Source organism: Aotus nancymaae, unplaced genomic scaffold (genome assembly GCF_030222135.1).
Source record: "Aotus nancymaae isolate 86718 unplaced genomic scaffold, 86718_ANA_hifiasm-v0.15.2.pri h1tg000021l, whole genome shotgun sequence".
Classification (NCBI taxonomy): domain Eukaryota; kingdom Metazoa; phylum Chordata; class Mammalia; order Primates; family Aotidae; genus Aotus; species Aotus nancymaae.
The window spans coordinates 11,091,476-11,117,883 of record NW_026988433.1 but is presented as its reverse complement, the minus strand read 5'-3'; the positions used below and the strand labels follow the sequence as shown (position 1 = coordinate 11,117,883).

The 26,408-nt window shown below is 44.7% G+C and overlaps 1 protein-coding gene across 14 annotated transcripts in view; it reads left to right on the top strand.

The window, feature by feature from the left end:
• The window catches only part of CFAP251 (cilia and flagella associated protein 251), a 98,673-nt gene that overhangs the window by 7,331 nt on the left and 64,934 nt on the right, over window positions 1-26,408 (top strand). For all 14 annotated transcript variants that reach the window (XR_010343795.1, XR_010343796.1, XR_010343797.1 and 11 more), the window contains 5 exons: window positions 6,389-6,529; window positions 9,605-9,714; window positions 19,111-19,222; window positions 19,458-19,538; window positions 25,318-25,395. Coding sequence is in view for 11 of the 14 variants with exons in the window: in XM_064379664.1 (XP_064235734.1) it covers window positions 6,389-6,529; window positions 9,605-9,714; window positions 19,111-19,222; window positions 19,458-19,538; window positions 25,318-25,395 (522 nt within the window). In the remaining 3 variants the exon portion in view is untranslated. The remainder of the gene's footprint in view (window positions 1-6,388; window positions 6,530-9,604; window positions 9,715-19,110; window positions 19,223-19,457; window positions 19,539-25,317; window positions 25,396-26,408) is intronic.

Here is a 26,408-nt window from a genome sequence, read left to right as displayed (position 1 = left end):
GTGTTGCTCAGCAGGCAGGAAATTCCGGACATAGTTTGTCTGTTGCATAGGGTGCTATTTTGTGTGGGAGATTCAGACTCCATCCCGCCCTCTCCCCAGCTTCCTCTCCCTCTTCTTCCCCCCACTTTCCCTTATCTCTCCTCCCCTCCAGTCTCCTCTCCTTTTTCTCTTTCAGTTGTAAAATTCTTCCCTTATGCCACAATTCCACCCCTTTCCCTTCTTGCCCCACCTCTTCTGCCTTGATATCTTTCCATGCCCCCCAAACCATCCATTCCAAGAGGGTCCCAGAGTGGAAGGTAATGGAGGAGTGAAAGCCGCCGTGAAAAGCCCCAGGCAGTCCAGAGGACTCTGCCTTTGCCACTGCTGAAAATATTCCAGGGAGGCACCATCTGCGAGGAATAAAAATATTATCATTTACCAAGAGAAGGAAAAGGAGGGGTTTTTTCCTTCTTCCTCCATCTGCTACTTACTGAAAATTGTTTCCTAGGATTCATCCTTCCTGTAGATTCATGCCTTTGGAAGATGTGGAAGTGATTGAATGGATGTCAAACACTTAATGTAGTTCCTAACACACAGTGGGTACTCAGTAAGTGTCCGCAACTGTGTGGCAATGGCGATGATGGGGGCAAGACGTCTGGAGGGAAACGCAGACACTGAAAACCTCCTTTCTGCAGATTGGGCTTCATGTGAGCCTAGTGTCACAGCTTCTCTCCCATCACGTGCAACTGTTCAGTCTGAGAAAAGAATACTTGAGCTTTAGGGCCCACAGAGACTCTTGTCTTGTTTAGCCAGCAAACATAAATCAGGTACTATCTCTAAGGAGAAGGTGGATTCTTTGTGTCATGGGCCAGCTATCTCGGCAAGAGCCAATCCCCAGGTTTGGGTCTCTGTTGGCCTTTGTCTCATTGCAGAACCAAAATTTTTTTTTTTTAGAGACAGAGCCCTGCTGTGTTGCCCAGGCTGTACTAGAACTCAGTCTTCACACCTCGGCCTCCTGAAGTTTCTCTAGCTTTTTGCATGTATATTCTTTCTTTTTCCTTTAGTTTCCTTTTCTTTCTCCTTTATTATTTTTTCTTTCCGTTTTCCTTTATTTTGAGACAGGCTCTCACTCTATCACCCAGACTAGAGTGCAGCACTGCGATCACAGTTCATTGCAAACTCCGCCTCCCAGGTTCAGTGTATCTTCCCACCTCAGCCTCCCGAATATCTGAGACTACAGGCATGTGTCACCACACCCAGCTAATTTTATTTTATTTTATTTATTTATTTTTATTTTATTTTCTTATTTTTTTGAGACGGAGCCTCGCTCTGTTGCCTAGGCTGGAGTGCAGTGGCGCAATCTCGGCTCACGGCAACCTCCACCCCGGGTTCAAGCAATTCTTCTGCCTCAGCCTCCTGAGTAGCTAAGATTACAGGTGCCCGCCACCACACCCGGCTAATTTTTGTATTTTTAGTAGAGATGGGGTTTCACCATGTTGGCCAGGATGGTCTGGATCCCTTGACCTCATGATGCACCCACCCTGGCCTCCCAAAGTGCTGGGATTACAGATGTGAACCACTGCACATGGACTAATTTTAAACATCTTTTGTAGAGATGGGGTCTTACTATGTCTCTCATGCTGGTCTTGAACTCCTAAGCTCAAGCAATCCTCCTGCCTTGGCTTCCCAAAGTGTTGAGATTATAGGTGTGAGCTACTGTACCTGGCCTCTATTTTTTTCTTTTTGTTAAAACTATTCAGTGTTGCCAGGTGTCGAGGCTCACACCTGTAATCCCAGCACTTTGGGAAGCTGAGGTGGGTGCATCACCTGAGGTCAGGAGTTCAAGACCAGCCTGGCCAACATGGTAAAACCCTGTCTTTATTAAAAATACAAAAATTAGCTGGGCATGATGGCAGATACTGTAATCCCAGCCACTTGGGAGGCTGAGGAAGGAGAATTGCTTGAACCCGGGAGATGGAGGTTGCAGTGAGCCAAGATTGCAACATTGCACTCCAGCTTGGGCAATAGAGTGAGACTCTCTCAAAAAAACAAAAAACTATTCAGTGTTACTTGTAAAAAATTCAGACAACTTATACATGTTTGAAGGCAAAAATTCTTCTTTCTGCACACCCCCACCCCAATCTCATTTCCCTGAGTAAATTCTCACTTTCCTGCCGCAGTTTGCTGTGACCACATCTCCCCTGACCTTTTTCTGTGCAGGTACATGTTCTCTGTGTGCTCATGCCGGTGCGCATGCTCACATGGCTCACATTTAGTTGATTTTTATTTTATTTTATTTTTTTTTTAGTTTCTCTCTTATTGCCCAGGCTGGAGTGCAGTGGTGTGATCTTGGCTCACCGCAACCTCTGCCTCCCAGGTTCAAGTGATTCTCCTGCCTCAGCCTCCCAAGTAGCTGGGATCACAGGCAAGCACCACCACACCCAGCTAACTTTTGTATTTTTGTAGAGACAGGGTTTCACCATGTTGGCCAGGCTGGTCTCGAGCTCCTGACCTCAGGTGATCCACCCACCTCAGCCTCCCAAAGTGCTGGGATTACAGGCATGAGCCACCGTGCCCAGCCCACCTCCTCTTTTCAAATGTAACTCTTCCCCTCTCTGTGGCCATTTACGTTGCTTCTAATTTCTTGCACACAAGGTCCTACAATAAACACGCTCCTCCATCTCTCCTGTGTCCACAGCATCCTCCTTTTCCTTTGGGGTCCCCTGCCTTAGTCATAAGGCCTGTAATAGCTCCCAGGGCTCACTATCAATAGACATGACTGTGGATTCCACCTCCAGCCAGGAAATAAGGCAATCATATATTTATGAGCAGGAATCTTATGAATATCAAATAAGTGAAATCTGGTTTTGACAGTAAAGTTTTGTTTTCCAGATTAATATGTTTTAGAAAAAGATTGATGTAAGTGGTGGCTGTCTATGTAATCATCTGTCATGCACGTTAAAACTGGTGTAAAATACGATGATTAATACTATTTGATTTCTGTAATTGTGAACGCTGCTTGAGTGGGGTCATTCTGTTACCACTCAGTGAAGTCAGCCTCATGGTGACCCAGGAAGAGCTGTTATGGCTGAAGACAGGAGTCCTTTTAGGAATGTTCTCTTTTTATAACTAATTCGTTAAATGGCAAAATGAATTTCTAGGAAGATGATCCTTTTAGGATTAGTAAGTTTCCAAAAGAACAATTTCATTTGAATAAATCAGCTTTTAAGAAACAGCCAAATATTAAATAATTCTGTTCCTAGAAGTTGCAGCTTGAGACAATTATGATTCCATAATTCTACCACTCATACCCACACAATAAGAGATCTAAATATAAATATAAATTATAGGGAATGAGCAGATGGAAACAGGAGAGGATGGGGAATGAAGAATGTGGGAGAGAGAAATTGGCCACATTACCTGCTATGTCTGTCTTGGGGAGAAGCAATTTAACTTTATAAGTATTGTTCAAAGATAAGAAAGGAAACTTACCAGATTTTGTTTCTATATTCCAATTTAATTCACTGATTCTTAGCAACTCATCACTTAATCATCACTTTCAGCACTCTACTGCATTTGATTACTTGGCCCTAGTTAATTTTTTTAATAGACTTTTTTTTTTTGGATAGCATCTTGCTATGTTGCCCAGGCTGGAGTGCAGCAGCAGGATCTTGGTTCACTGTTCACTGCAACCTCTGCCTCCTAGGCTCAGTCAATCCTCCTGCTTTAGCTTCCTGAGTAGCTGGGATTACAGGTGCACACCACCATACCTGGCTAATTTTTGTATATTTTTTAGAGATGGGGTTTCACCATGTTGCCCAGGCTGGTCTTGAACTGCTGGGATCAAGCAATCCACCCACCTTGGCCTCCCAAAGTTCTGGGATTACAGACATGAACCATTGCGCCCAGCCTAGATTTTGTTTTTGAGCAGTTTTAGGTTTATAGAAAAATTGAGCTGAATGTACACAGGGCGCCCATATATTCCTCTGCACGTCCCTCCTCTCCCAGTGTTCCCTTTTGTTCACATCCTGTATGAGTGTAGTCATCTGTTATCACTGATGAGCCAATACTGGTCCCTTATTATTAACCTAAGTCCACAGTGTACATTGGGGGTCACTCTGTATCATGCTTCCTATGGACATGGACAAATGTGCCCTGACATGTACACACCATTCTAGTATCATACAAAGAGATTCATGCCATGAAGCCCCCTGTCCTTCACCTATCCGTCCCCCTCTTCCTCCCCTGAGCCCTGGCAACCACTGATCTTTTTTTTTTTTTTTTGAGACAGGGTCTCACTGTCACCCAGGCTGTAGTACAAAGGCACAATCTTGGCTCACTACAACCTCCACCTCCTGGCTTCAAGCAATCCTTCTGCCTCAGCCTCCCAATAGCTGGGATTACAGGCACATGCCACCATGCCTGGCTAATTTTTTCTATTTTTAGTACAGACGGGGTTTCACCATGTTGGCCAGGCTGGTCTCGAACTCTTGAGCTCAGGTGATCCACCTGCCTCAGCCTCCCAAAGTGCTGGGATTACAGGTGTAAGCCACTGTGCCCGGCCCCACTGATCTTTTTATTGTCTCCATAATTTTGCCTTTTCTAGAACATCATAGAGTTGGAATCATGTAATATGCAACCCTTTCAGATTGGCTTCATTCACTTAGCAACATGCATGTAAGTTTCCTCCATACCTTTTTGTGGCTTCATAGCCCTTTTTTTTTTCTTGGTGAATAATATTGCGTTGTCTGGATGTGTCACAGTTGGTTTATTCTTAATTTTTAAAAAATACTTTGAACACAAAACAAGTACATAGATGAACTAGTATTGAAGTAAAAGCCATAGTCAGACTTATAGTACTTATAATTTATCATTTCATAAAATTTTTTTTTTTTTTTTTTTGAGACGGAGTTTCGCTCTTGTTACCCAGGCCAGAGTGCAATGGCGCAATCTCAGCTCACCGCAACCTCCGCCTCCTGGGTTCAGGCAATTCTCCTGCCTCAGCCTCCTGAGTAGCTGGGATTACAGGCACGCGCCACCATGCCCAGCTAATTTTTTGTATTAGTAGAGACGGGGTTTCACCATGTTGACCAGGATGGTCTCGATCTCTTGACCTCGTGACCCACCCGCCTCGGTCTCCCAAAGTGCTGGGATTATAGGCTTGAGCCACTGCACCCGGCCTCATAAAATTTTAATTTTGGATTTATTCCAGGCAATACAGAATTTTTAATTCTTCTAAGAAGATTTTGTCTCCTGGGCAACAGAGCGAGACTCCATCTCAAAAAAATAAATAAATAAAAAGAAAAAAGAAAAGAAAGTCTTCAACAATACATATAAATAACTTCCTATTCTTCCACTCCCCAGGACCTAGACTTTGTTCAGGACCAGACACACAGTGAGCACCTAAGTCATGAAATTCCATTTATTTTCTAAAAGCATGTAGAGTAGACAAGTTACAGTGAAGTCGTTGCATAACTTTATAAGACAGGCAAATAGGCTGGGAGCCCTGTCTCACGCCTGTAATCCCAGCACTTTGGGAGGCCGAGGTGGGTAGATCACCTGAGGTTGGAAGTTCTAGATCAGTCTGGCCAACATGGTGAAACCACATCTCTATTAAAAATATAAAAATTAGCCAGATGTGGTGGCACACACCTATCCTCCCAGCTACTCAAGAGGCTGATGCTGGAGAATTGCTTGAACCTGGGAGGCGGAGGTTGCAGTGAGCTGAGATGGCGCTGCTACACTACCACCTGGCAATAGAGCGAGACTCCATCTCAAAAAAAAAAAATAGAAAGGCAATTGATTATTCAGCCTGGGCATTTGGTCCCTATGTACTACTTCTACTGGAAGGATAGAGGATGAAGAGACAAAAGTAGACCAGTGGTTGCCAAGGGCTATGAGCAGCAGTAATGGGAAGGAACTCTTTTTTTTGAGATGGAGTTTCGTTCTTGTTGCCCAAGCTGGAGTGCAATGGCGTGATCTTGGCTCACCACAACCTTTGCCTCCCAGGTTCAAGCGATTCTCCTGCCTCAATGTCCCAAGTAGCTGTGCCAACACACCTGACTAATTTTTGTATTTGTAGTAGAGATGGGGTTTCACCATGTTGGCCAGGTTGGTCTTGAACTCCTGACCTCAGGTGATCTGCCCACCTCGACCTCCCAGATTTGCTGAATCTGGACTTTCAGATATGTGAAATTATATAATACGCAGCCTTTTGTGACTGGCTTCTTTCAGTTAGCATCACATTTTCAAGGGATATCCACGTTTTGGCATGATGTTGAGGACTTTCTTAAAGTGGTTGCTCTTCGCTGGACTGTTGTGAAATTCTTCCCCTCCAGCAAGTTCCTGGAGTCCCGGCTCTGGGCTGAACACACTGTAATGTCTTTCTGGTTTTGCCCTTGTCTTCCAGACCTTGACCTGGTCGTTTGGATGGAACAGTTCTCTTCCTGTTTACTATATTCGAGAGGAAAAGCAGAGAGTTCTTCTGTATGTTTGCGCTCACACTGCGATCATCTACAACATATTCAGGAATCATCAGTACCACCTTCAGGTATGCAGGGATTTTCTTTTCTTTCTCTCTCTCTCTTTCTTCTTTCTTTCTTTTTTTTCTTTCTTTCTTGCTTTCTTGCTTTTTCTTTCCTTTCTTTCTTTCTTTCCTTTCTCTTTCTCTTTTCTTTCTTCTTTCGAGATGGAGTCTCACTCTGTCGCCCAGGCTGGAGTACAGTGGCTCGATCTCAGCTCACTGCAACCTCTGCCTCCCAGGTTCAAGTGATTCTTCTGCCTCAGCCCCTGGAGTAGCCGGGACTACAGGCGCGTGACACCACGCCTGGCTAATTATTTTTAGTAGAGATGAGATTTCACTATATTGGCCAGGCTGGTCTCAAACTCCCAACCTCGTGATCTACCTGCCTTGGCCTCCCACAGTGCTGGGATTACAGGTGTGAGCCATCACATCCAGCTGCAGGGATTTTCTTAACTGTAGGTAGGGGAGTTTTCTTTAACACGTGTGTGGTATTTTGTTTTGTATCTCAAGGGCTGACTTCATTCTATCACTGCGGTATTTTCTCACTCTCCTTGGCAGCTAAAGCTAATCCCGTCTTTAGAAACACATGTTATTGTTTATTGCCTCTCTGTTTCTAATCAGAGTGAACTTACAAAACAGCAGTTGATATTAATTTTATAGTTATAAGAATTTAAAACATATGTATTTTTTACATTTCTGCAAAACGTGGACAGCGTAGGTCATGTCTCCACAGATGTAACACAAAGGGCAGCTGTTCAGCAGGGATGCAGACCTCACAGGCACTTAGGCATCTCTCTAGTTTCAAAGGGCTTTCATCTTATAACCGTACCGAGAAGTGGGTGTTAATATACCCGTTTTACAGAAGATGAAACTGAGGCTCAGAGTGATTTCAGTGACTTGCCCAAGACTGTACTAGTAAATGATGACTCTACATCTCCTGACTTGAAAGTGTCAAGTAGGTCAGTCCTTTTACCACTCCCTCCTTTCAGCAACTTTGCTCATTTCACCCCTCTCTGAGCCTCCCCTGCTTGTCCTTCAAGCCTGCCCTCCTCACAGTACTCAGCTTCCTTCATTCCTGAAATTTGGGACCTATTTCATTTTCCTTTTTCTTTTCTTTTTCTTTTTTTTTTTTGTGAGACAGGGTCCTGCTCTGTTGCCCAGGAGTGCAGTGGCACAATCTCGGCTCACTGCAATCTCTGGCTCCTGGGTTTAAGCAATTCTCTTGCTTCAGCCTCCCGTGTAACTGGGACTACAGGCGACCGCCACAACGTCTGGCTAATTTTTTGTATTTTTAGTAGAGACGGGGTTTCTCCATGTTAGCCAGGCTGATCTCGAACTCTGACCTCAGGTGATCTGCTGCCTCGGCCTCCCAAAATGCTGGGGTTACAGGCGTGAGCCACCGCGCCTGGCCCTGTTTCATTTTTATCATTTACCTTTCCAAGCATCCTATTCCTTCGTGTCTGACTTTCCACTTGTTGACCTGGCAAATGGTTCCATGTCACCCTTTCAGTGTTGCTACAGGAGCGTCCTTAGTAATGCCTAGATTAAAATCACCACGAAATATTTACCAAGGGCCCAGTCCACACTCAGTGTTATGCTGGGGACTCAAGACATCTGGGTGCAACTTCAGGAATTCACTCTCTAGAAGTCCAGAAATACGCAGGCAGAAATCAGCAGGCAGCTCCCCTTGGAGCTTCATTGAATGCATGGCAGTGAGCACAGTGGTGATGGCAGATAGAGAAGGGAGAGACTGCTGTGGGTGGGCTTGGATAGTCAGGGTGAGCAGGATGCTCAGTGCTGGGGTGGAGGGAAGCAGGAGTCCAGCCTCCCTAGGGCCAGAGGGCTGGGAGTGGCCTTAACCATCCATTATTTGTTCCACAAATGGTTATCATAGCCGCTGTGTTTCAGAGTATAGGTCTGTAGTAATGAACAAAATGGATGTATTCCCTGCTCTCATGGAGCTTCCAGTCTAGTATGGAGAGAGACATTCAATAAGTGAACACATAAATGATTACAAATTGTAACCAGTGCTTGAAAGGAGATGTGAAAACACTCAGAGAAAAATGAGGGTAAGAGAAGACTTAATATTAGATTGGGTGGGCAGGGATTGAAGAGGTGCTGTTTCTGCTGAGACTTGGAGGATGAGAATGAGCCAGCCAAAGACAGTCTGGGGAAGAACATTCCAAACAGAGAGAGCAACAAGTGTTCAGGCCTTGTGTGTGGGGCCGGGAAGGAAGGCTGGTGTGGCTGGCGCACAATGAGGGCAAGAGAAGAAGGAGGGAAGAGGGGCCGTCTCCCAGCAGGGGGCGCTGCCATTTGTGTTTCCAGAAGATTCCTCTCTTGTGTGCACGAAAGGATTGTAAGAAGTTAAGAGTGGAAGCAGAGGCCAAGTATGGTGGCTCATGCCTGTAATTTCAGCACAGGCCAGGGCAGAGGAGGCCAAGGTGGGTGAGTTGCTTGAGTCTAGGAGTTTGAGGCCAGCCTGGGCAACATAGCAAGACCCTTGTCTCTACAAAAATTTTAAAAATTAGCTGAGGATGGTGGCATGTGCCTGTAGTCCCAGCTATTTGGGAGGCTGAGGTTGGAGGATTGCTTGAACCCAGGAGGTCAAAGCTGCAGTGAGCCAAGATTGTGTCAGTAAACTCCAATCTGGGTGACAGAGTGAGACCCTGTCTCAAACAAAAAGAGTGGAAGTATAGAGACCAGTGAGGAACTTTTTTGCTCCAGAGCTGCTCAGAGCCCTGAAGTGGGCAGTGCTCTAGAGAGAAGAGGCTGGCAGCGTGACTCAGAGTGGCTGGGGGCAGGCGAGGGCCCAGATGTTTATCCTCCACTTGAGTTGGGGGTTGCTACATGCCTTGACCTTGAGGAGCCGCTGTTCACGTGGGAAGCTTATCTTTCAGGTGTTTGGAGGGAGAGAAAGTTTGAAAATCACCCACTAGGAGGTGGAGAAACTCCCGGGAAGGCCAGTGGGAACAGAATTTCCAGCCAGATGAGCGTTGAAAGGAGCTCAAATCTGTCTGTGGGGCCCCAGTCTTCGCTGATGGTGGCTGAGGCTGGGCCACATCTTGGATATTTCAAAGCGTTTTCTCTCCATTTCCATAGGGCCACGCCAATATTATCTCCTGCATCTGCATCAGTGAAGACAGGCGGTGGATTGCCACAGCAGACAAAGGGCCAGACTGCCTGGTCATTATATGGGACTCCTTCACAGGGTAGGCTTTGTGTAGTCACTTCTTTTTTCCCCAATTTCTGTAGAGTGTCTGCCACTGTGACTAAGCAAAGAATGAGTAATGCCCGGTGGCTCAAGCCTGTAATCCCAGCACTTTGGGAGGCCGAGGTGGGTGGATCACGAGGTCAAGAGATCGAGACCATCCTGGTCAACATGGTGAAACCCCATCTCTACTAATACAAAAAATTAGCTGGGCATGGTGGCGCGTGCCTGTAATCCCAGCTACTCAGGAGGCTGAGGCAGGAGGATTGCCTGAACCCAGGAGGCGGAGGTTGCGGTGAGCCGAGATCACGCCATTGCACTCCAGCCTGGGTAACAAGAGCGAAACTCCGTCTCAAAAAAAAAAAAAAAAGAATGAGTAATGCCAATGCCTAGAAATAGGATTTGTTAGTGTTCTGCAGTAGACCGGCCTTATGCTGACTTGCACTAACCCAACTCACACAAGCTCAAAGCATAACCCAGATGGCAAATCTGTCATTTACAGTGAGAAACATTACTTGTACAAGGACAGATTTTCTAGTGGCTGGGCAGGCTGCCTCTTCTGGGCAGTTCTTAATGTTCACTACCAAGCGTTCCTGTCGATCCCTGTCCCCGTTCCATACGTTTCTTGTTGAATACGTTCGATCTGCTTGCCTACCGTGGTTTTAGGTATGGTAATGCTGGGAGGCTTTCCAAAGCTGCTGTTTCTCTGCAGTCCCTCTCTAATTCTAACAACCTACCATTGCCTCTTTTCTTTCTTTTTTTTTTTTGGAGAAAAAGTCTCACTCCGTCGCCCAGGCTGGAGTGCAGTGGCGCAATCTCAGCTCACCGTGACCTCCACCTCCCAGGTCCAAGTGATTCTCTTGCCTCAGCCTCCCAAGTAGCTGGAACTATAGGCGCCTGCCACAACACCTGGCTAATTTTTTGTATTTTTAGTAGAGGCGGGGTTTCACAGTGTTACCAGGATGGTCTCGATCTCCTGACCTCGTGATCTGCCTGCCTCGGCCTCCCAAAGTGCTGGAACTACAGGCGTGAGCCACTGCGCCCGGCCGCCTCTTTTCTTTTATCGTACACTTGGGGTCTCACTCCACTGCCTGTGCTGGAGTGCAGTGGCACAATCATAGCTCACTGCCGCCAGGAATTCCCAGGATCAAGCGAGTCTCCTGCCTTGGCCTCTTGAGTCGCTGGGACCACAGGCGCATGCAACCACACCTGGCTGACTGTTTTTTTTGTAGAAATGAGGTCTTGCTATGTTGCCTTGGCGGGTCTTGAACTCCTGGCCTCAAGAGATCCTCCCGTCTTGGCCTCTCAAAGCACTAGGATTGCAAGCATAAGCCACCTCATCTCGCCTCTTTTTAAATAATTTATTTTATTATAGTTTTGTAGAGATGGGGTCTAGCATTGTTTCCCAGGCTAGCCTTGAACTCCTGGGCTCAAGCCATCCTTCTGCCTCAGCCTCCCAAAGTGCTTGGATTACGAGTGTGAGCCACCGCACCCAGTCTCTCTCTCTCTTTTTTTATTAACAGACTTATTTTTAGAACAGTTTTAGATTTACAGAAGAATTGGGAAGATAGTACTCAAGATTCTCATATACCCCACACCCAGGTTCCCACATTAATTAATCTTAACATTAGTAGGATCAATTTGCTATAATTCATGAACCAATATTGACACATTATTATTAACAAACATCCATGAGGCCACATTTGATTTTGCTGTGATGTCTCCTTAGGCTCTTCTTGGCTCTGGCAGTTTCTCAGACTTTCTTTGTTTTTGATGACTTTGACAGTTTTGAGGAGTACAGGTCAGGGATTTGGTAGGGTGTCCATCTATTGGACTGTGTCTGATGTTTTTCTCAAGTTAGCCTACAAGCCTTTGGACACACTCTGGTGTCTAAGAAAAGAGTTACAGTGGCCTTCTTAACCTGGGGTAATAAGGCATGCTTGCTTTGATTGAGTGTCATAGAAACCAGGCTAGGTGGTGAGGGGAGGTGGACAGCCACAGGCTTTCTGGCACTGGAGCCAGGTCTGGAAGGCCGAGGTTCTTACCCTCCTTGTATCTGCTTCTGTAACTCACTCTCCTCCTTCCCTGGCTGGAGGCAGACTGGATGGAGGGTTTCTCTGGTATCAAGGTCGTCATCCTTTATTGCCTTTCTTCCTAACTCATAAAATTCATCTTTTCTGGTCTCTTTTCTGTTAGTGCATCAGACAAGGAATGGTGGAATTTCCATGGACTGGAGCAGTGCTGCTCAAAGTGTGGCCTGCAGGCGGAGCTGATCAGTCAGCCGGTCCTGGGCTATGTTGAACCGAAAGTACAGAAAATGAGAGGGGGCCTTTGGAACTTTTACAGCAATTTGTTCTTGCTATGATATTTTTATTTTGTAAAAGTATTTGATCTGGGCTAGGTGCAGTGGCTCCTGCACTTTGGGAACCTCCCAGCACTTTGGGAGGCTGAGGCAGGAGGATCACTTGAGGCCAGGAGTCTGAGAGCAGCCTGGGCAACATAGTGAGATTCTGTCTCTACAAAAAGTAAAAATTTAGCCATGTGTGGTGGTGTGTGCCTGTCATCCCAGCTACTTGGGAGGCTGAGGCGGGAGGATGGCTTGAGCTTGAGTGTTGGAGGCTGCAGTGAGCCATTATTGTGCTGTTGCACTTCTGCCAGGGTGACAGAGCGAAACCCTGTCTCAAGAAAAAAAAAATGTATTGGCCCACAATGGAATAAAAATGTCTTTCACCACAGATAGTTTGTGTAGTGCTGGGCAAGAAGATGCCTAGGCAGTTGGGGGACACTGTGGGGCTGAGCATGCCAATTATGTGACAGCTCTCAAGCAGAAGGCCGGCTTATCTGTCGAGGACATTGGGATTGGGGCTGGAAGTTTGGACTGTGGGGTTGCGGCGTGGTGTAATCGATAGGAATGCAGTAGGGGCCCACCAAATGAAGGGAAGGAACTGTAGGGTTCAGGGCAGGCCTGGTGGGGACAGAAAGTGTGAGCCTGCAGCAGGTGGGTGGGTGGGAGGAACGTGGTGATGCTTGTCCGGCCGTGCTGGCCGGGTGGGAATAAGAACAGGGAATGTGGCTGGTGGTGGCTTGCCTGGGTAGGAGAATTGGAAGGGGAGAGGGGAAGGGGCCCTGGGGACTTCAGGGTGACATGAAAGAGCAGGTGGCAAGAGGAAGGCGTGAGTGTGGGCTCTGCCATCCTCCTGGGCTTCCGTGCCCGCTTGGCCATGGTCTGCTGTGTGACTTGGAGGCCCAGAGAAGAAAGTGACTTTCCCATTTGTGAAAAAATAATAATGACACCTGCTGTTTTTTACTTTCCTTGGGCTACTGTAACAAATTACCTCGAATGACGTGGCTTAAAATAAGAGGAATTTACTCTCTTGCAGTTCTGGAGGCCAGAAGTCTGAAACCAAGGTGTCAGCAGAGTTGGCTGCTTCTTGGGGCTGTGAGGGAGAATCTGTCCCAGGCCTCTCCCCTCGCTTCTGGTGGCTGCGGATGACCCTTGGTGTCCTTGGCTTGTGGACTCATACCCCCAGTCTCTGCCTCTATCTTCCCATGGCATTTCCACCATGCACCCATCGTGTCTTCTTGAGGACACTGGACATTGGATTTGGGACCCACCCTAGTCCAGTATAACCTCATCTTAACTAACTACGTCCACAAAGGCCCTGTGTCCAAATAAGGTCATATTCTGAGGTTCTGGGTGGACCTGCATTTGGAGGGACCATTACTTACCCATTAGACCCAGTGCACAGGATGTTGTGAGGCTCGCTAGAGCACAGTACCCGGCCCATGATAGAGGATCCTAGGTGGATTTTCTTTCTTAACTCCTGGCCTAGAGGCAGAGAGCACTCAGATTCACTGACCAGATTGTTTGGGCCTGTTTGGTTGGGTGCGTGGGTGGGGAGAGGGGAGAGTTCAACGAGTGAGTCCAGATGCATGAGGAGGTTAGGAAGAAGTTATGTTGAATGTTCTAGAGTGGGGGACACAGGAACTGCTCTCCCACATGTGACCAGTGACCTCCAGGGGATCACACTGCCCAACCCCGATCCTCATCTGACTTGACTTCTCTGTGGCATCTGACACTTCATTTCCTGTGGCTTCTCCGATTTCACATCCCTACAATAGATGGCCTTTGTGTCTGCTGCCTTTCACTTAGCCTCGTGCTTGAAGGTTCATCTGTGGTGTGGCACGTGTTGTTTCTGTGGTGGAATCACGTTACGTTGTATGCATAGACCAGACAACGTATGGTCTTTCATCTGGTTTTTTGTTTTTGTTTTTTGAGACAAGGTCTCACTCTATCACCCAGGCTGGAGTGCAGTGGTGTGATCACGGCTCACTGCAAACTTCACCTCTGGGCTCAAGTGATCCTCTCGCCTCCACCTCCTGAGTAGGTGGGACCTACATGCCACTAAGCCTGGCGAATTTTTTTTTTTTTTTTGTAGAGACAGGGTCCTGCTATATTGCCTGAACTGGTATCGAACTCCTAGGCACAAGTGATCCTTCTGTCTTCGCCTCCCAAAGTTCTGGAATTACAAGTGTGAGCCATTGTGCCCAGCCTCATCTGTTATTGTTGTTGTTGTTATTATTATTGAAATAGGGTCTTACTCGGTTGCCCAGGTTGAAGTGCAGTGGCACAATCTCGACTCACTGCACCTTCTACCTCTTGGGCTCAGATGATTCTCCCATCTCAGCCTCCCAAGTAGCTGAGACCACAGGTACACACCACCATATCCAGCTGATTTTTTTGTATTTTTTTTTTAGAGATGGGGTTTTACCATGTTACTCAGGTTGGTCTCGAATTCCTGGGCCCAAGTGATCCACCCAACTTGGCCTCCCAAAGTGCTGGGGTTATAGGCATGAGGCACCACAGCTGGCTCATCTGTTTAATTTATATTAAAAAAATGATTTTAGTACATTTTAATAGAAAACTGTTAAATTTAATGAAAACCAGGCCAGGTGCAGTGGCTCATGCCTATAATCCCAGCACTTTGGGAGGCTGAGGTTGGTGGATCACTTTAGATCAGGAGTTTCAGCCAACATGGTAAAACCCAGTCTCTACAAAAATACAAAAAAGTTAGTCAGGTGTGGTGGCGCATGTCTGTAATCCCAGCTACTTGGGAGACTGCGACAGGAGAATTGCTTGAGCCCAGGAGGCAGAGGTTGCAGTGAGCCGAGATCACGCCATTGCACTCCAGCTTGGGCGACAGAGCAAGATTTCATCTCAAAAAAAATTTTTTTTTAAATGAAAACCAATACATTTTCATGGAAAGCACTGGCTACCATCTCCAATCCTAGTTTTCTTTTTAGAGGTAATCAATTTGGTATATTTCCTTCTAAAACATTTGCTGTTGTTTTAAACACATATATATGGATAGCTTCATGTCATTTTTCTCCACAACATTGTTAGTGCGATCTTTTCCCAAACATAAATCTGATTGGGTTGCCACCCTGATTAAAACCCTTTAGAGACTGCCTGTTGTCAAATCAGCTTATGCTACAGGGAACATGCACCCTGCATTAGGGCTGTGCAGACGCTTCCCCCAGAAAGTCAAATGCCTGCTGCCTGCATGCGTAGCCATCTGCAGTTGCTACATGGTCTCAGCTGCAAGTAATGGCACATCCAACTTAGCCACAGGGAAAGCTGTTATCTCATGCAGTAGGAAATCTTCAGTCAGCCAGCTGGAGGGTGGGAGTCCTTCAGTTGTGTCTTGTCTCTGAAGCCTTTGCTGACTGACACTTTCACCAGACAGAGCTGCCCCTTTATGATGTTGGTCCGCTGTATTTTTCTTATTTGTGAAACTGTCTCTCTATTAGACACAAAGCAACGTGAGGGCAGTGATTTTTTTTAATAAAAATTACACAGTAAAGCATATCTGTGATTAATAATGCAAATGCTATGTTAATATGCATTTTATGATATCCCAAGTGATTACTTTGGGACTCAGAAAAGATTATTCAGAGGCTGTTTTGGTTTTAGAATTCATATTCATTTTATTAGTCATAAATTAAAAACCGTAGTTCTTCCTCCAGTTTTTCGCTCAACTTAAAAATCTTATTCTATTTATAAATCCAGCATATTTTTGCAATCACCTTTAAGGAGGGTTTCATTAATGTTTGGCCCCACTTACAAATTTTGTTATTAACTCCTTTTAAACATTTTAAACTGCATTTTGAAATTTAAGATATTCAGTTTCATTAAGTTTTTTGGCAGTCTGATTAACAAACAAATCCTTCATGGTACTTAAGTAATTACTGCAAATCTAGTAAATTAGACATAAATATGGTAAGTCTTAAGTTCTCTTAAGTGTTCTAATATTGTTTATAAACCTAATATGATTTCAATTTAAAATCACAAGTCTAAATAAACTGTATATTTTAAATTAACATCACAAATCTAATCTGTTAGCAATGCTGGTATGTCAAATTCACTTAAACATTACAAATTCCTAAAAAATGAACAAATTCTCTTATCACAAATGTTAATAATGCAGGTCTGACTGACTTTATCTTCTCTATATTCAATTCCAAGTATCTCCAGGGATACGATACATTTTCTCACTAAGGACTTCACTGTGTTACTTTCAATATTTTGGGATTGCCTTCCCAGGTGAATTGTTGGGGCCACTTCTCAGTGGGATGAAGTTTCTCAAGTGACAGAGAACCAAGAAGTCCTCAGCTGGGACACAGACTGGATGCTAGGCAGTTCGGATCCTGGTGTGACATACAGAGAGATACTGAGGCCTGTTTATCTTTACTGTGACTGTGACTCCATAACCCAAAAAAAAAAAAAAAAAAAAAAAAAAAAAGAGAACCACTCAGCCCAAGTTCCTGGTTTAAGTCTTGCTACCATCCACTTTTCATTTTAGTGGGAGTCAGTGGACCTCCCCCGACCCAAACATTACAACGTCCATCTTTGCTTCCACTGCTTCTGCACGCTTTGGCTCCCTTAGATACTTACATTTCATCTAAGTCTGTGTATTTCAAGGCTTTGTCAGAATTATACAGCTCTAAGGTCTTGTCAGTAACACAGTACGGAAGTGTAAGAGCAAAAAATAACAGTTCCTCCTCACCCAAACCCCATCTCCAGAGGAACCATTGCTTACAGTGTGGACTCTATTCCTCCAGAACTTATTTCACACACACACAGACAGACAGACACACACACACACACACACACAATTAGGATGATGCTATTGTTTTGCAATTTGCTTTTTTCACAAATTTGAGTCATTTTCCCGATGTACCTCATTCTTTTTGAAGGCAGCAAAATTTTTATTTTTATTTCTTTTATTTATTTATTTAGAGATGGAGTTTTGCTCTTGTTGCCCAGACTAGAGTGCAACAGCGCAATCTTGGCTCACTGCAACCTCTGCCTCCCAGGTTCAAGTGATATTCCTACCTCAGCTTCCCAAGTAGCTGGGATTACAGGTGCCTGCCACCACATCCAGCCAATTTTTTGTATTTTCAGTAGAGACGGGATTTCACCATGTTGGCCAGGCTGGTCTCGAACTCCTGACCTCAGGTGATCCACTGCCTTGGCTTCCCAAAGTGCTAGGATTACAGGCATGAGCCACCACGCCGGCCTTATTTTTATTTTCATTTTTTTTGAGACAAGGTCTTGCTCTGTCACCCAGACTGGAGTGCAGTGGCATGATCTCGGCTCACTGTAGCCTTAACCTTCTGGGCTCAAGCAATCCTCCCACCTCAGCCTCCCAAGTAGCACGTGCTACCACGCCCAGCTAATTTTTGTATTTTTGGTAGAAACAGGGTTTTGCCATGTTGCCCCGGCTGATCTCAAATTTCTGAACTCAAGCAGTCTGCCCACTTCAGCCTCCCAAAGTGCTGGAATTACTGGCATGCAACATCACATCCAGCCTAGTTTTTTATGATATAGTTATGCTATAATATCTTTTTAAATAATTCATCTATGGGGCCAGGAGTGGTGGCTCATGCCTGTAATCCCAGCACTTTGGGAGGCTGAGGCGGGTGGATCACCTGAGGTTGGAAGTTTGAGGCCAGCCTGACCAACATGGAGAAACCCCGTCTCTACTGAAAATACAAAATTAGCCAGGTGCGGTGGTGCATGCCTGTAATCCCAGCTACTCAGGAGGCTGAGGCAGGAGAATTGCTTGAACCCGGGAGGCAGAGGTTGTGGTGAGCCGAGATCGCTCCATTGCTCTCCAGCCTGGGCAACAAGAGCAAAACTCTGCCTCGAAATCAATCAGTCAATCAGTCAATCAATCATGTCTGGTATATTAAGGGACATTTGTGTTGCTTGATTTTTTGCTATTAGAGCAGTACCACGATGACTGCGAATTTTCGTTGACCTTTGTTCCTTTTTCCATGATTTCTCTAGGACAAAGTCATAGGAATGGAGTTACTGGGCTGTCGGGTGTATGCACTGAAGATTTTGATAGATTCAGCCAAACTGCTTCTAGAGAGGTGGTGCTTCTTTGCATTCCCACCTATGTAGGAGAGTGCCTGATTCCCTGAGAGCTGGGATGTTGTTCTAGTCATCTTTTCATATTTACATCCTTCCTGCCAGGCACAACCTGGCACAGAATTAGTGCCCTGGTAACTAGTGAATGCAAAACTAGAGCTCGTGAAGAGAGCAAACAGCAGGGCCATTGCCCTGAGTTAAGCCTGACTATTGCTGTTGGGGTTAAATTCACATAACATAAAACTCACCATTTTAAAGTGTACGGTTCAGTGACATTTAGTATATTTACACTGTTATGCAACCATCATCTCTGTCCACTTCCAAAACATGTTCACCACCCCAGAAGGACACCCTGCACCCATTATCTGTCTCTATGGGTTTGCCTATTCTGGACATTTCATCTGCGTGAAATCATCCACTATGCAGCTTTTGTGCCTGGCTTCTTTCACTCAGCATCATGTTTTCGAGGCTCATCCATGTCATAGCAAGTGTCAGTGCTTCCTTCCTTTTTTTTTTTTTGAGATGGAGTCTTGCTCTGTCGCCCAAGCTGGAGTGCAGTGGCATGATCTCAGCTCACTGCAACCTCTGCCTCCCAGGTTCAAACGATTCTCCGGCCTCAGCCTCCCGAGTAGCTGGGTCTATAATCACGCACCACCATGCCCAGCTAATTTTTGTATTTTTAGTAGAGACGGGGTTTCATTATCTTGGCCAGGATGGTCTCGATCTCTTGACCTTGTGATCTGCCCACCTTGGCCTCCCTAAGTGCTGGGATTACAGGCATGAACCACCACTCCTAGCCAATTCATTCCCTTTTATGGCTCAAAAATATTCCACTCTATGGATAGACTACATTTTGTGATGTTTTGGGGAGGTTTGAGCTGAGCTCAGACCTGCCCTGGGCCTCTCTGGGAAGCCAGGGAGACCTCAGCAGGTGTCGTCCCTCCCCGTCCTATTTTGCAGTATTCCTGTGCACACGATATTTGACAGCTGCCCCAAAGGGAACGGTATCAGGGCAATGGCCATGGCCCACGACGCCAAGTATCTGGCAACCATCTCAGATGCTGAAGTCCAGGTAAAGGCCCTTTGGATCAGCCTCAGTGAGCTGGCCAATCCCTCCAGCGTGTCCACGTGGGCAGCTGTGTTCAGGCTGTGTGATGTCTGTGGCCCTCTCAAAAGACCAGACTCCATAGCACAGAGTCCGTACCTCTGTCCTTAGTTACTTGAAGTTTTGGGGTCACAAGAGGTGAAAGTTACTTCAGCAGACTTCACAGACCTTCTCATGCCCCTCTCTCTGCTGTCCCCTTCAGAAGGTGTGCATCTGGAAGTGGACTTTGGCAGTGGAAACGCCAGCATGTACTCTCGAACTCCCCAAAGAGTACGGTTTTCAGGTGAGTTCAATTTGAGCCTGTAAACATCAACCTAAAGTTATACTGATGCCAGGCCAGGCTGGGCGTGGTGGCTCACACCTGTAATCCCAGAACTTTGGGAGACTGTAGTGGGTGGATCACTTGAGGTCAGGAGTTTGAGGCCAGCCTGGCCAACATGGTGAAACCCCATCTCTACTAAAAATACAAAATTCCCTCAGTGTGGTGGTACGTGCCTATAGTCCCAGCTACTTGGAAGGCTGAGGGGTAAGAATTGCTTCAACCTGGGAGGCAGAGACTGCAGTGAGCCGAGATTGCACCACTGCACTCCAGACTGGGTGACAGAGCAAGACTCTGTCTCAAAAAAACAAAAACAAAATTCTACTGATATCAGACCAAACCCTACTTTTTGTTTCAGTTGAGTTGTGTTATGGTGCAGTAGAGCTTTTTTTTTTTTTTTTTGAGATAGAGTCTCACTCTGTAGCCCAGGCTGCAGTGCAGTGATGTGATCTTGGCTCACTGCAACCTTCGCGTCCTGGGTCCCAGTTCAAGCAATTCTCCTGCCTCTGCCTTCTGAGTAGCTGAGATTATAGGAGCATGCCACTATACCCAGCTAATTTTTGTATTTTTAGTAGAGACGGGGTTTCACCATGTTGGCCAGGCTAGTCTCGAACTCCTGACTTCATGATCCACCTGCCTCAGCCTCCCAAAGTGCTGGGATTATAGACGTGAGCCACCATGCCCAACAGTAGAGCTTTTAAAGCCCTTTCATTTCCTGATTTCATTTTACTTTGAAAATAATAGCTAACATTTTTCAAGCATTTATTATGTTCCAGAGTCTGCTAAATTTTTTGCTTACCTTATCTCACATAATCCATGCAAACATGCTAGCAAAAAGATTAATACCTATGGAATACTACCATTAATTATTAAATAATTTGTCTAAAGTCACCTACCCGGCAGCCTTTCTTATTCTAGAAGTGTGCTGTTAACTGCTTCGAACCTTGTAAAACTAACTCTGAGGAATATAGGGAAGTTATTATTATTGCTCCCAACTTACATAAGGTGACTTGCCAAGGACACCCAGAAGGTTTCCATCAGGTCTCCCAATTTCCTGGGCCACTGCTGTCTGCTGTTGTGACTGGTCTCATTCATCCTTGCATGCTTCATCTGTCATACATTTATCGAGTACCTGTTCTGTGCCAGGCACTGTGATAAGTACATACCTGGCTTGCAGAATCAAACCAAAATAGAGGGTTTGAGGGACTAGACTCAGCCAGGCACATATGGTTACGCAGCCTTACGTCTGTCTTCTTTCCTTTCCCCGTAACATTCCTTTTGCCCCAGAAAAAATCTTCTTACTCCTTAAAGTTGTGCCAACACAGTAGCCACCAACCACATGTGGCTATTTAGGACAGGTTTCTTTATTGCTGCAAAAAAACACCTTTGGGGTATTGATAGAGAGTACATTGAATCTTAGATCACTTTGGGTGGTATCATCATCTTCACAGAATTGTCTTCCAATCCATGAGCATGGGATTCCTTGCCATTTATTTATATCTTCTTTAATTTCTTTCAGGAATGTTTTGTGATTTCCAGAGTTCATGTCTTCACCTCCTTGGTTAAATTTATTCCTAAGGATTTTTTGGTTTTTAATGCTATTGTAAATGGATTTGTTTTCTTAATTTCCTTTTTAGATTGTTCACTGCTAATGTATAGAAAGGCAGCTGATTTTTGTATGTTGATTTTGTACCTTGCAACCTTGCTGAGTACACATGGTGACCTAAATTTAAAATGATTAAAATGGAAAAAAAAAATTTTTTGAGAGACAGGATCTCACTGTTTTCCAGGCTAGAGTGCAGTGTCACAATCTCAGCTCACTGCAGCCTCTGCCTTCTGAGCTCAAGCAATCCTCTCAACTCAGCCTCCTGAGTAGCTGGGACTACAGGTGCACACTATCATGCCCAGTTAATTTTTAAATTTTTTAGAGACCAGGTTTTTCCATGTTGGCCAAGCTGGCCTCCAACTCCCAAGCTCAAGCCGTCTACCTGCCTCAGCCTCCTAAAGTGTTGGGATTATAGGCATGAGCCACCACACCCAGCCCTCTTCTTCTTCTTGCTCTGCTTTCTTCTTGGGTATTGGCATCTATTCCTAAGGCTGTTTACTTCCAAGATGTATCCTGAAATCTTCCCTCTCCTCTCCACCTCTGTTGCCATGATCCTAGTCCAGGCCACAGTCACCCCTGCCTGCACCATCTGGCCAGCTGGTCTCTCTGCTTTCACTCTCGCCTCACCCTCTAACAGTCTTCCCGCAGCAGTCAAGAGTGTTATTTTTAAATAATTAAAATATTATATCACTCCCATACTTAGAATCCTTCAATAACTTCTCATTGTCCTCCAAATAAAATTAAAATTCCATAACATGGCCTCCAAGGTGTGATCTGATTCCTCCATCCACCTCCCAACACATACCATCCTGATTATTATTTATTAGTTTGCATTTTCTAGAATTTGCTATGTAGTAAGTGGACTTCATTTGCAGAGAGCTTTGGTTTTTTTCACTCAGTTTTGTTGTAGCATGTGTCAGTAGTATATTCTTTTTTATTGCTGAATAGTACTGCATTGAATAGGTACATCATAGTTTGTTTATGAATTCACTGTCAGTGGACGTTGGGTTGTTTCCTGGTTGTGGTTATTAAAAATAAAGCTGCTGTGAATGTTCATGGACAAGTGTTTATTTTTGAAGGATATTTTCCTTTGGTATAGAGATCTAGAGTGGTAGTATTTTAGCACTTCATATCTTCAAGGATTTGATTCTGTTGTCTTCCGGTTTCTACCATTTCTGTTGAAAAGTCAGCTGTTGCCAGGTGTGGTGGCTCACGCCTGTAATCCCAGCACTTTGGGAGGCCAAGGTGGGTGGATCACTTGAAGTCAGAAGTTCGAGGCCAGCCTGGCCAACGTGGTGAAACCCTGTCTCTACTAAAGATATAAAAAATTAGCCGGGTGTGGTGGCACACACTTGTAATCCCAGCTACTCGGGAGGCTAAGGCAGGAGAATCGCTTGAACCTGGGAGGTGGAGGTTGCAGTGAACTGAGATCACGCCATTGTACTCCAGTCTGGGTGACAGGGTGAGACTCCCTTAAAAAAAAAAAAGAAAAGAAAAGAAAGAAAAGTCAGTTGTCAATCCCTATTCTGAGTGTTGTGTATCTCTCTCCTTGGCCCCCAGCTGCTTTTACAGCTTTTCCCTTGGTTTTCAGCAAGGATTTTTTTTTTTTTTTTTTTTTTTTTGAGACAGGGCCTCACTCTATCAATCACCTAGGCTGAAGTGCAGCGGCACAGTCACAGCTCATTGCAGCCTCAACCTCTTAGGCTCAAGTGATTCTCCTACCTCAGCTTCCCAGATAGCACCACCACACCAGGCTTTTTTTTTTGTAGAGATGGGGTCTTGCTGTGTTGCCCAGGCTGGTCTCAAACTCCTGGGCTCAAGTGACCTTCCCACCTCAGTCTCCCAAGGTGCTGGGATTATAGGCATGAGCCACTGCTGCACCAGCCTCAGCGGTTTTTCAATGATGTGTCTGTGTGTATATGAGTACGTTGTTAATTTTTAAAAAGCGTATCCTTTAGAATTTCTTGAACCTGGGATGTTATATCTCTTCTCCGTTTTGGAAAATTCTCAGTCGTTATCCCTTTACACATTTCTTCTGCCACGTTCTTTCTTTATTCTCCTTCTGGGGCTCCAATTACACGTAAGTTAGACCTTTTTTGGTCTTGTCCAACTGGTCTTTTCTTTTCTTTTCTGTATTTTCTATCCTTTCATCTGTTTCTGCCTCAGTCTGGAAGCAGAAACTATATAATTTGTCTACTATAATGTGTCTTCCTTTCCTACTGACTAGTTCTTTCTTTGGCTATGTTTAAATTTTTGTTAAACTGTCTATTGAGCATTTTAAATCATTTTTTCAGGTCTAGAATCCCCATTTGATTCCTTTTTTAAGTAGAGTTATCTGCTGTGAGTCTCCGTCTTGTCCTCTACTTTCCTGCATGTTCATCTAGTGATTATCATGTCTTAACCCCAATACTTGGATTTCCTGCAGGCTTCTTTCTGCCAATTGCTTTTTCCCCTTGGTTTTCAGTCATTTGGATGTGTCTTTTTTTTTTTTTTTTTTTTTTTGAGATGAGGTTTTGCTCTGTTGCCTCGGCTGGTCTTGAACTTCTGGCCTAAAGTGATCTTCCTGCCCCAGCCTTGCAAAGTGCTAGGATTCCAGGCATGCACCGCAGCACCTGGCCTGGATGAATATCTTTAATATGCCTGGCTGTTTTTTACTAAATGCCTGATGTTGTGTTTTTTGTTTTTTTTTTACGATGGGGTTTCACCATGTTTGTCAGGCTAGTCTTGAACTCCCAACCTCAGGTGATCCGCCTGCCTTGGCCTCCAAAGTGCTTGGATTACAGGCGTGAGCCACTATGCCCGGCCGATGTTGTGTTTTTTAAAGTGTGGAAATAAATTTGAGGCTCGAGATGACTTCCTCCAAAGAAGACTGACTTGTGCTTCTTAAAGGCACCTGGCAGAGTGGTCAGCTTAATCTAATCAGAGGTGGTTTGAGGCTGGTTTTCAGGCTTCCTGAAGTCTGCCTCATGCACTTGCTTTTGCCAGTTCCTTGCCCTACCCACCAGGCTTTTGTGCTGTTCTGGTATTAATTCTCAAACACTGGCATTGGTAGTTTACACTCCTGTGGTATGTAACATTCATAAAATGTTTGGAAAATGATAGGTAAGGAATAGGTGTGGAGACGGGGTGGAAATGGCAGAAATGGAATTTCAAAAGCTTTTCTCCAGCTGGTCCCTCAATGCTGCCCCCTGTAGCCTTTCACCGCAGACTGTAGCCACCCACCTCCCTTGCACATTTCAAACACATGCCCCATGGCTCCCCAGGAAGAGCTTGCTTTGTTGTTCTTGCTGTGATTGTTTGGTTTCTGTATTTAAAGTTTCCTTCACTTCCATAGTTTCTGCAGGGTTGAGTTTTGGGAAGGGAGCCAGCAGCCCATGCTATTCACCATCTTGGCAGGAATTAGAATCCCTTTCAATATCTTGCATTCATTCCAAGATACCGTGTGGCCCTGTCAAGTTTAGAAATGTATATGCAGCACTGTTGATCTAAAAGGACACAGAATAAAGGTTATTGGTGAATATGGGTTTACTTTTGCTTGTTCCAGTTTATTTTATTGTTATCATTATTTTAAATTGACCACTGTCAGAAAAGCTTGTTACATCCAGGTGCAGTGGCCCACACCTGTAATACCAGCACTATGGGAGGCCGAGGCGGGTGGATCAGTTGAGGTCAGGTTCGAGACCAGCCTGGCCAACATAATGAAACCCCGTCTCTACTAAAAATACAAAAATTAGCCAGGAATGGTGGCACACGCCTGTAGTCCCAGCTACTCAGGAGGCTGAGGCAAGAGAATTGCTTGAACCCAGGAGGCAGAGGCTGCAGTGAGCTGAGATTGCACCACTGCACTCCAGCCTGGGCGACAGAGCGAGACTCTGTCTCAAAAAAAAAAAAAGGAAATAAAAGCTTGTTCCGATTTATAGATGATGAATTGTAATAGATAAGACTGGAAAAGAAACACATTTGACACTATTTATTTTAATCACCAGTATTTAAATGCTATTCCTATTTTTATCAAATGCCGTATCTTTCGTTTTATATTCCTACTCATTTGTTTTAATTAAAATTATTTAATTTTAATATTCAGCTTAACCAGAAACAGAATTTATCATTAATATATTTCCATACTTTGTATTTCAGAACTACCTTACTTTTAACCCAACGAACAATAAAGAATTGGTGAGCAATAGTAAAACACAGGCAATATATTATGCATGGGTAAGTAGAAATATTTTGATTTGTTTTAAATGTGGGTACAAGTATGTATTCATTCTTCAAGTACAAATGTTTCAGTAATGTAACAAGATAGCATCTCTACTTAGGAAGCAATGAATATATATTAAAATGTTTTTATTTAATTATAGTATTTATTTAATCCCATTGGAAATTAGCATATTAAATCAGAAGCAAATAATTTAATTCTATTTATTTCATTTTATTGAAGAAATTAGGCAAATGTTTATTTGAATTTATTTAACAAGACTGAAATGTACGTTTTGTGGTTTTTTTGGAAACGAGGTCTTGCTTTGTTACCCAGGCTGGTCTTGAATTCCTGGGCTCAAGTGATCCTCCCACTTCATCCTCGTAAGTAGCTGGGATTACAGGGGTGAGCCGCCACACCGGCTCTAAAATATAGGTTTTTTTTGTTTGTTTTTTTTAAACCTAGGACTTTATTCGTTTTAGAAAGGTATTAGCAAACAGATTAGTGATACGTATATTGACACAGGGGCAAAATCATGAGAATAAAAAACATCGAGGCTGGGCACAATGGCTCATAACTATAATCCCAGCACCATGGGAGGCCAAGGCAAGAGGATCACTTGAGGCCAGGATTTCAAGACTAGCCTTCACAATTTTGTAGAGACCTCATCTCTACAAAAAATTAAAAAGAAAAAGATTAACAGGGCATGGTGATGCATGCCTGTAGTCCCAGCTGCTCAGGGGGCTGAGGCTGGAGGACTGCTTGAGCTCAGGAGTTTGAAGCTGTAATGAGCTGTGATGGTGTGACTGCACTCCAGCCTGGTCAACAGAGTGAGACTCTGTCTCAACAAAACAAAACACAACAAAACAAAGAACGTTCCAAGTTAAACATGGAATAGCTATGTGACTCAGCAATTCCAGAGTAAGATGTGAAAGAACTGAAAAGAAGCATTCAAACAAATACTTCTACACAAATGTTCACAGCAGCAGCAGCAGCAGCAGCACAATTTGTAATAACCAAAAGGCAGAAA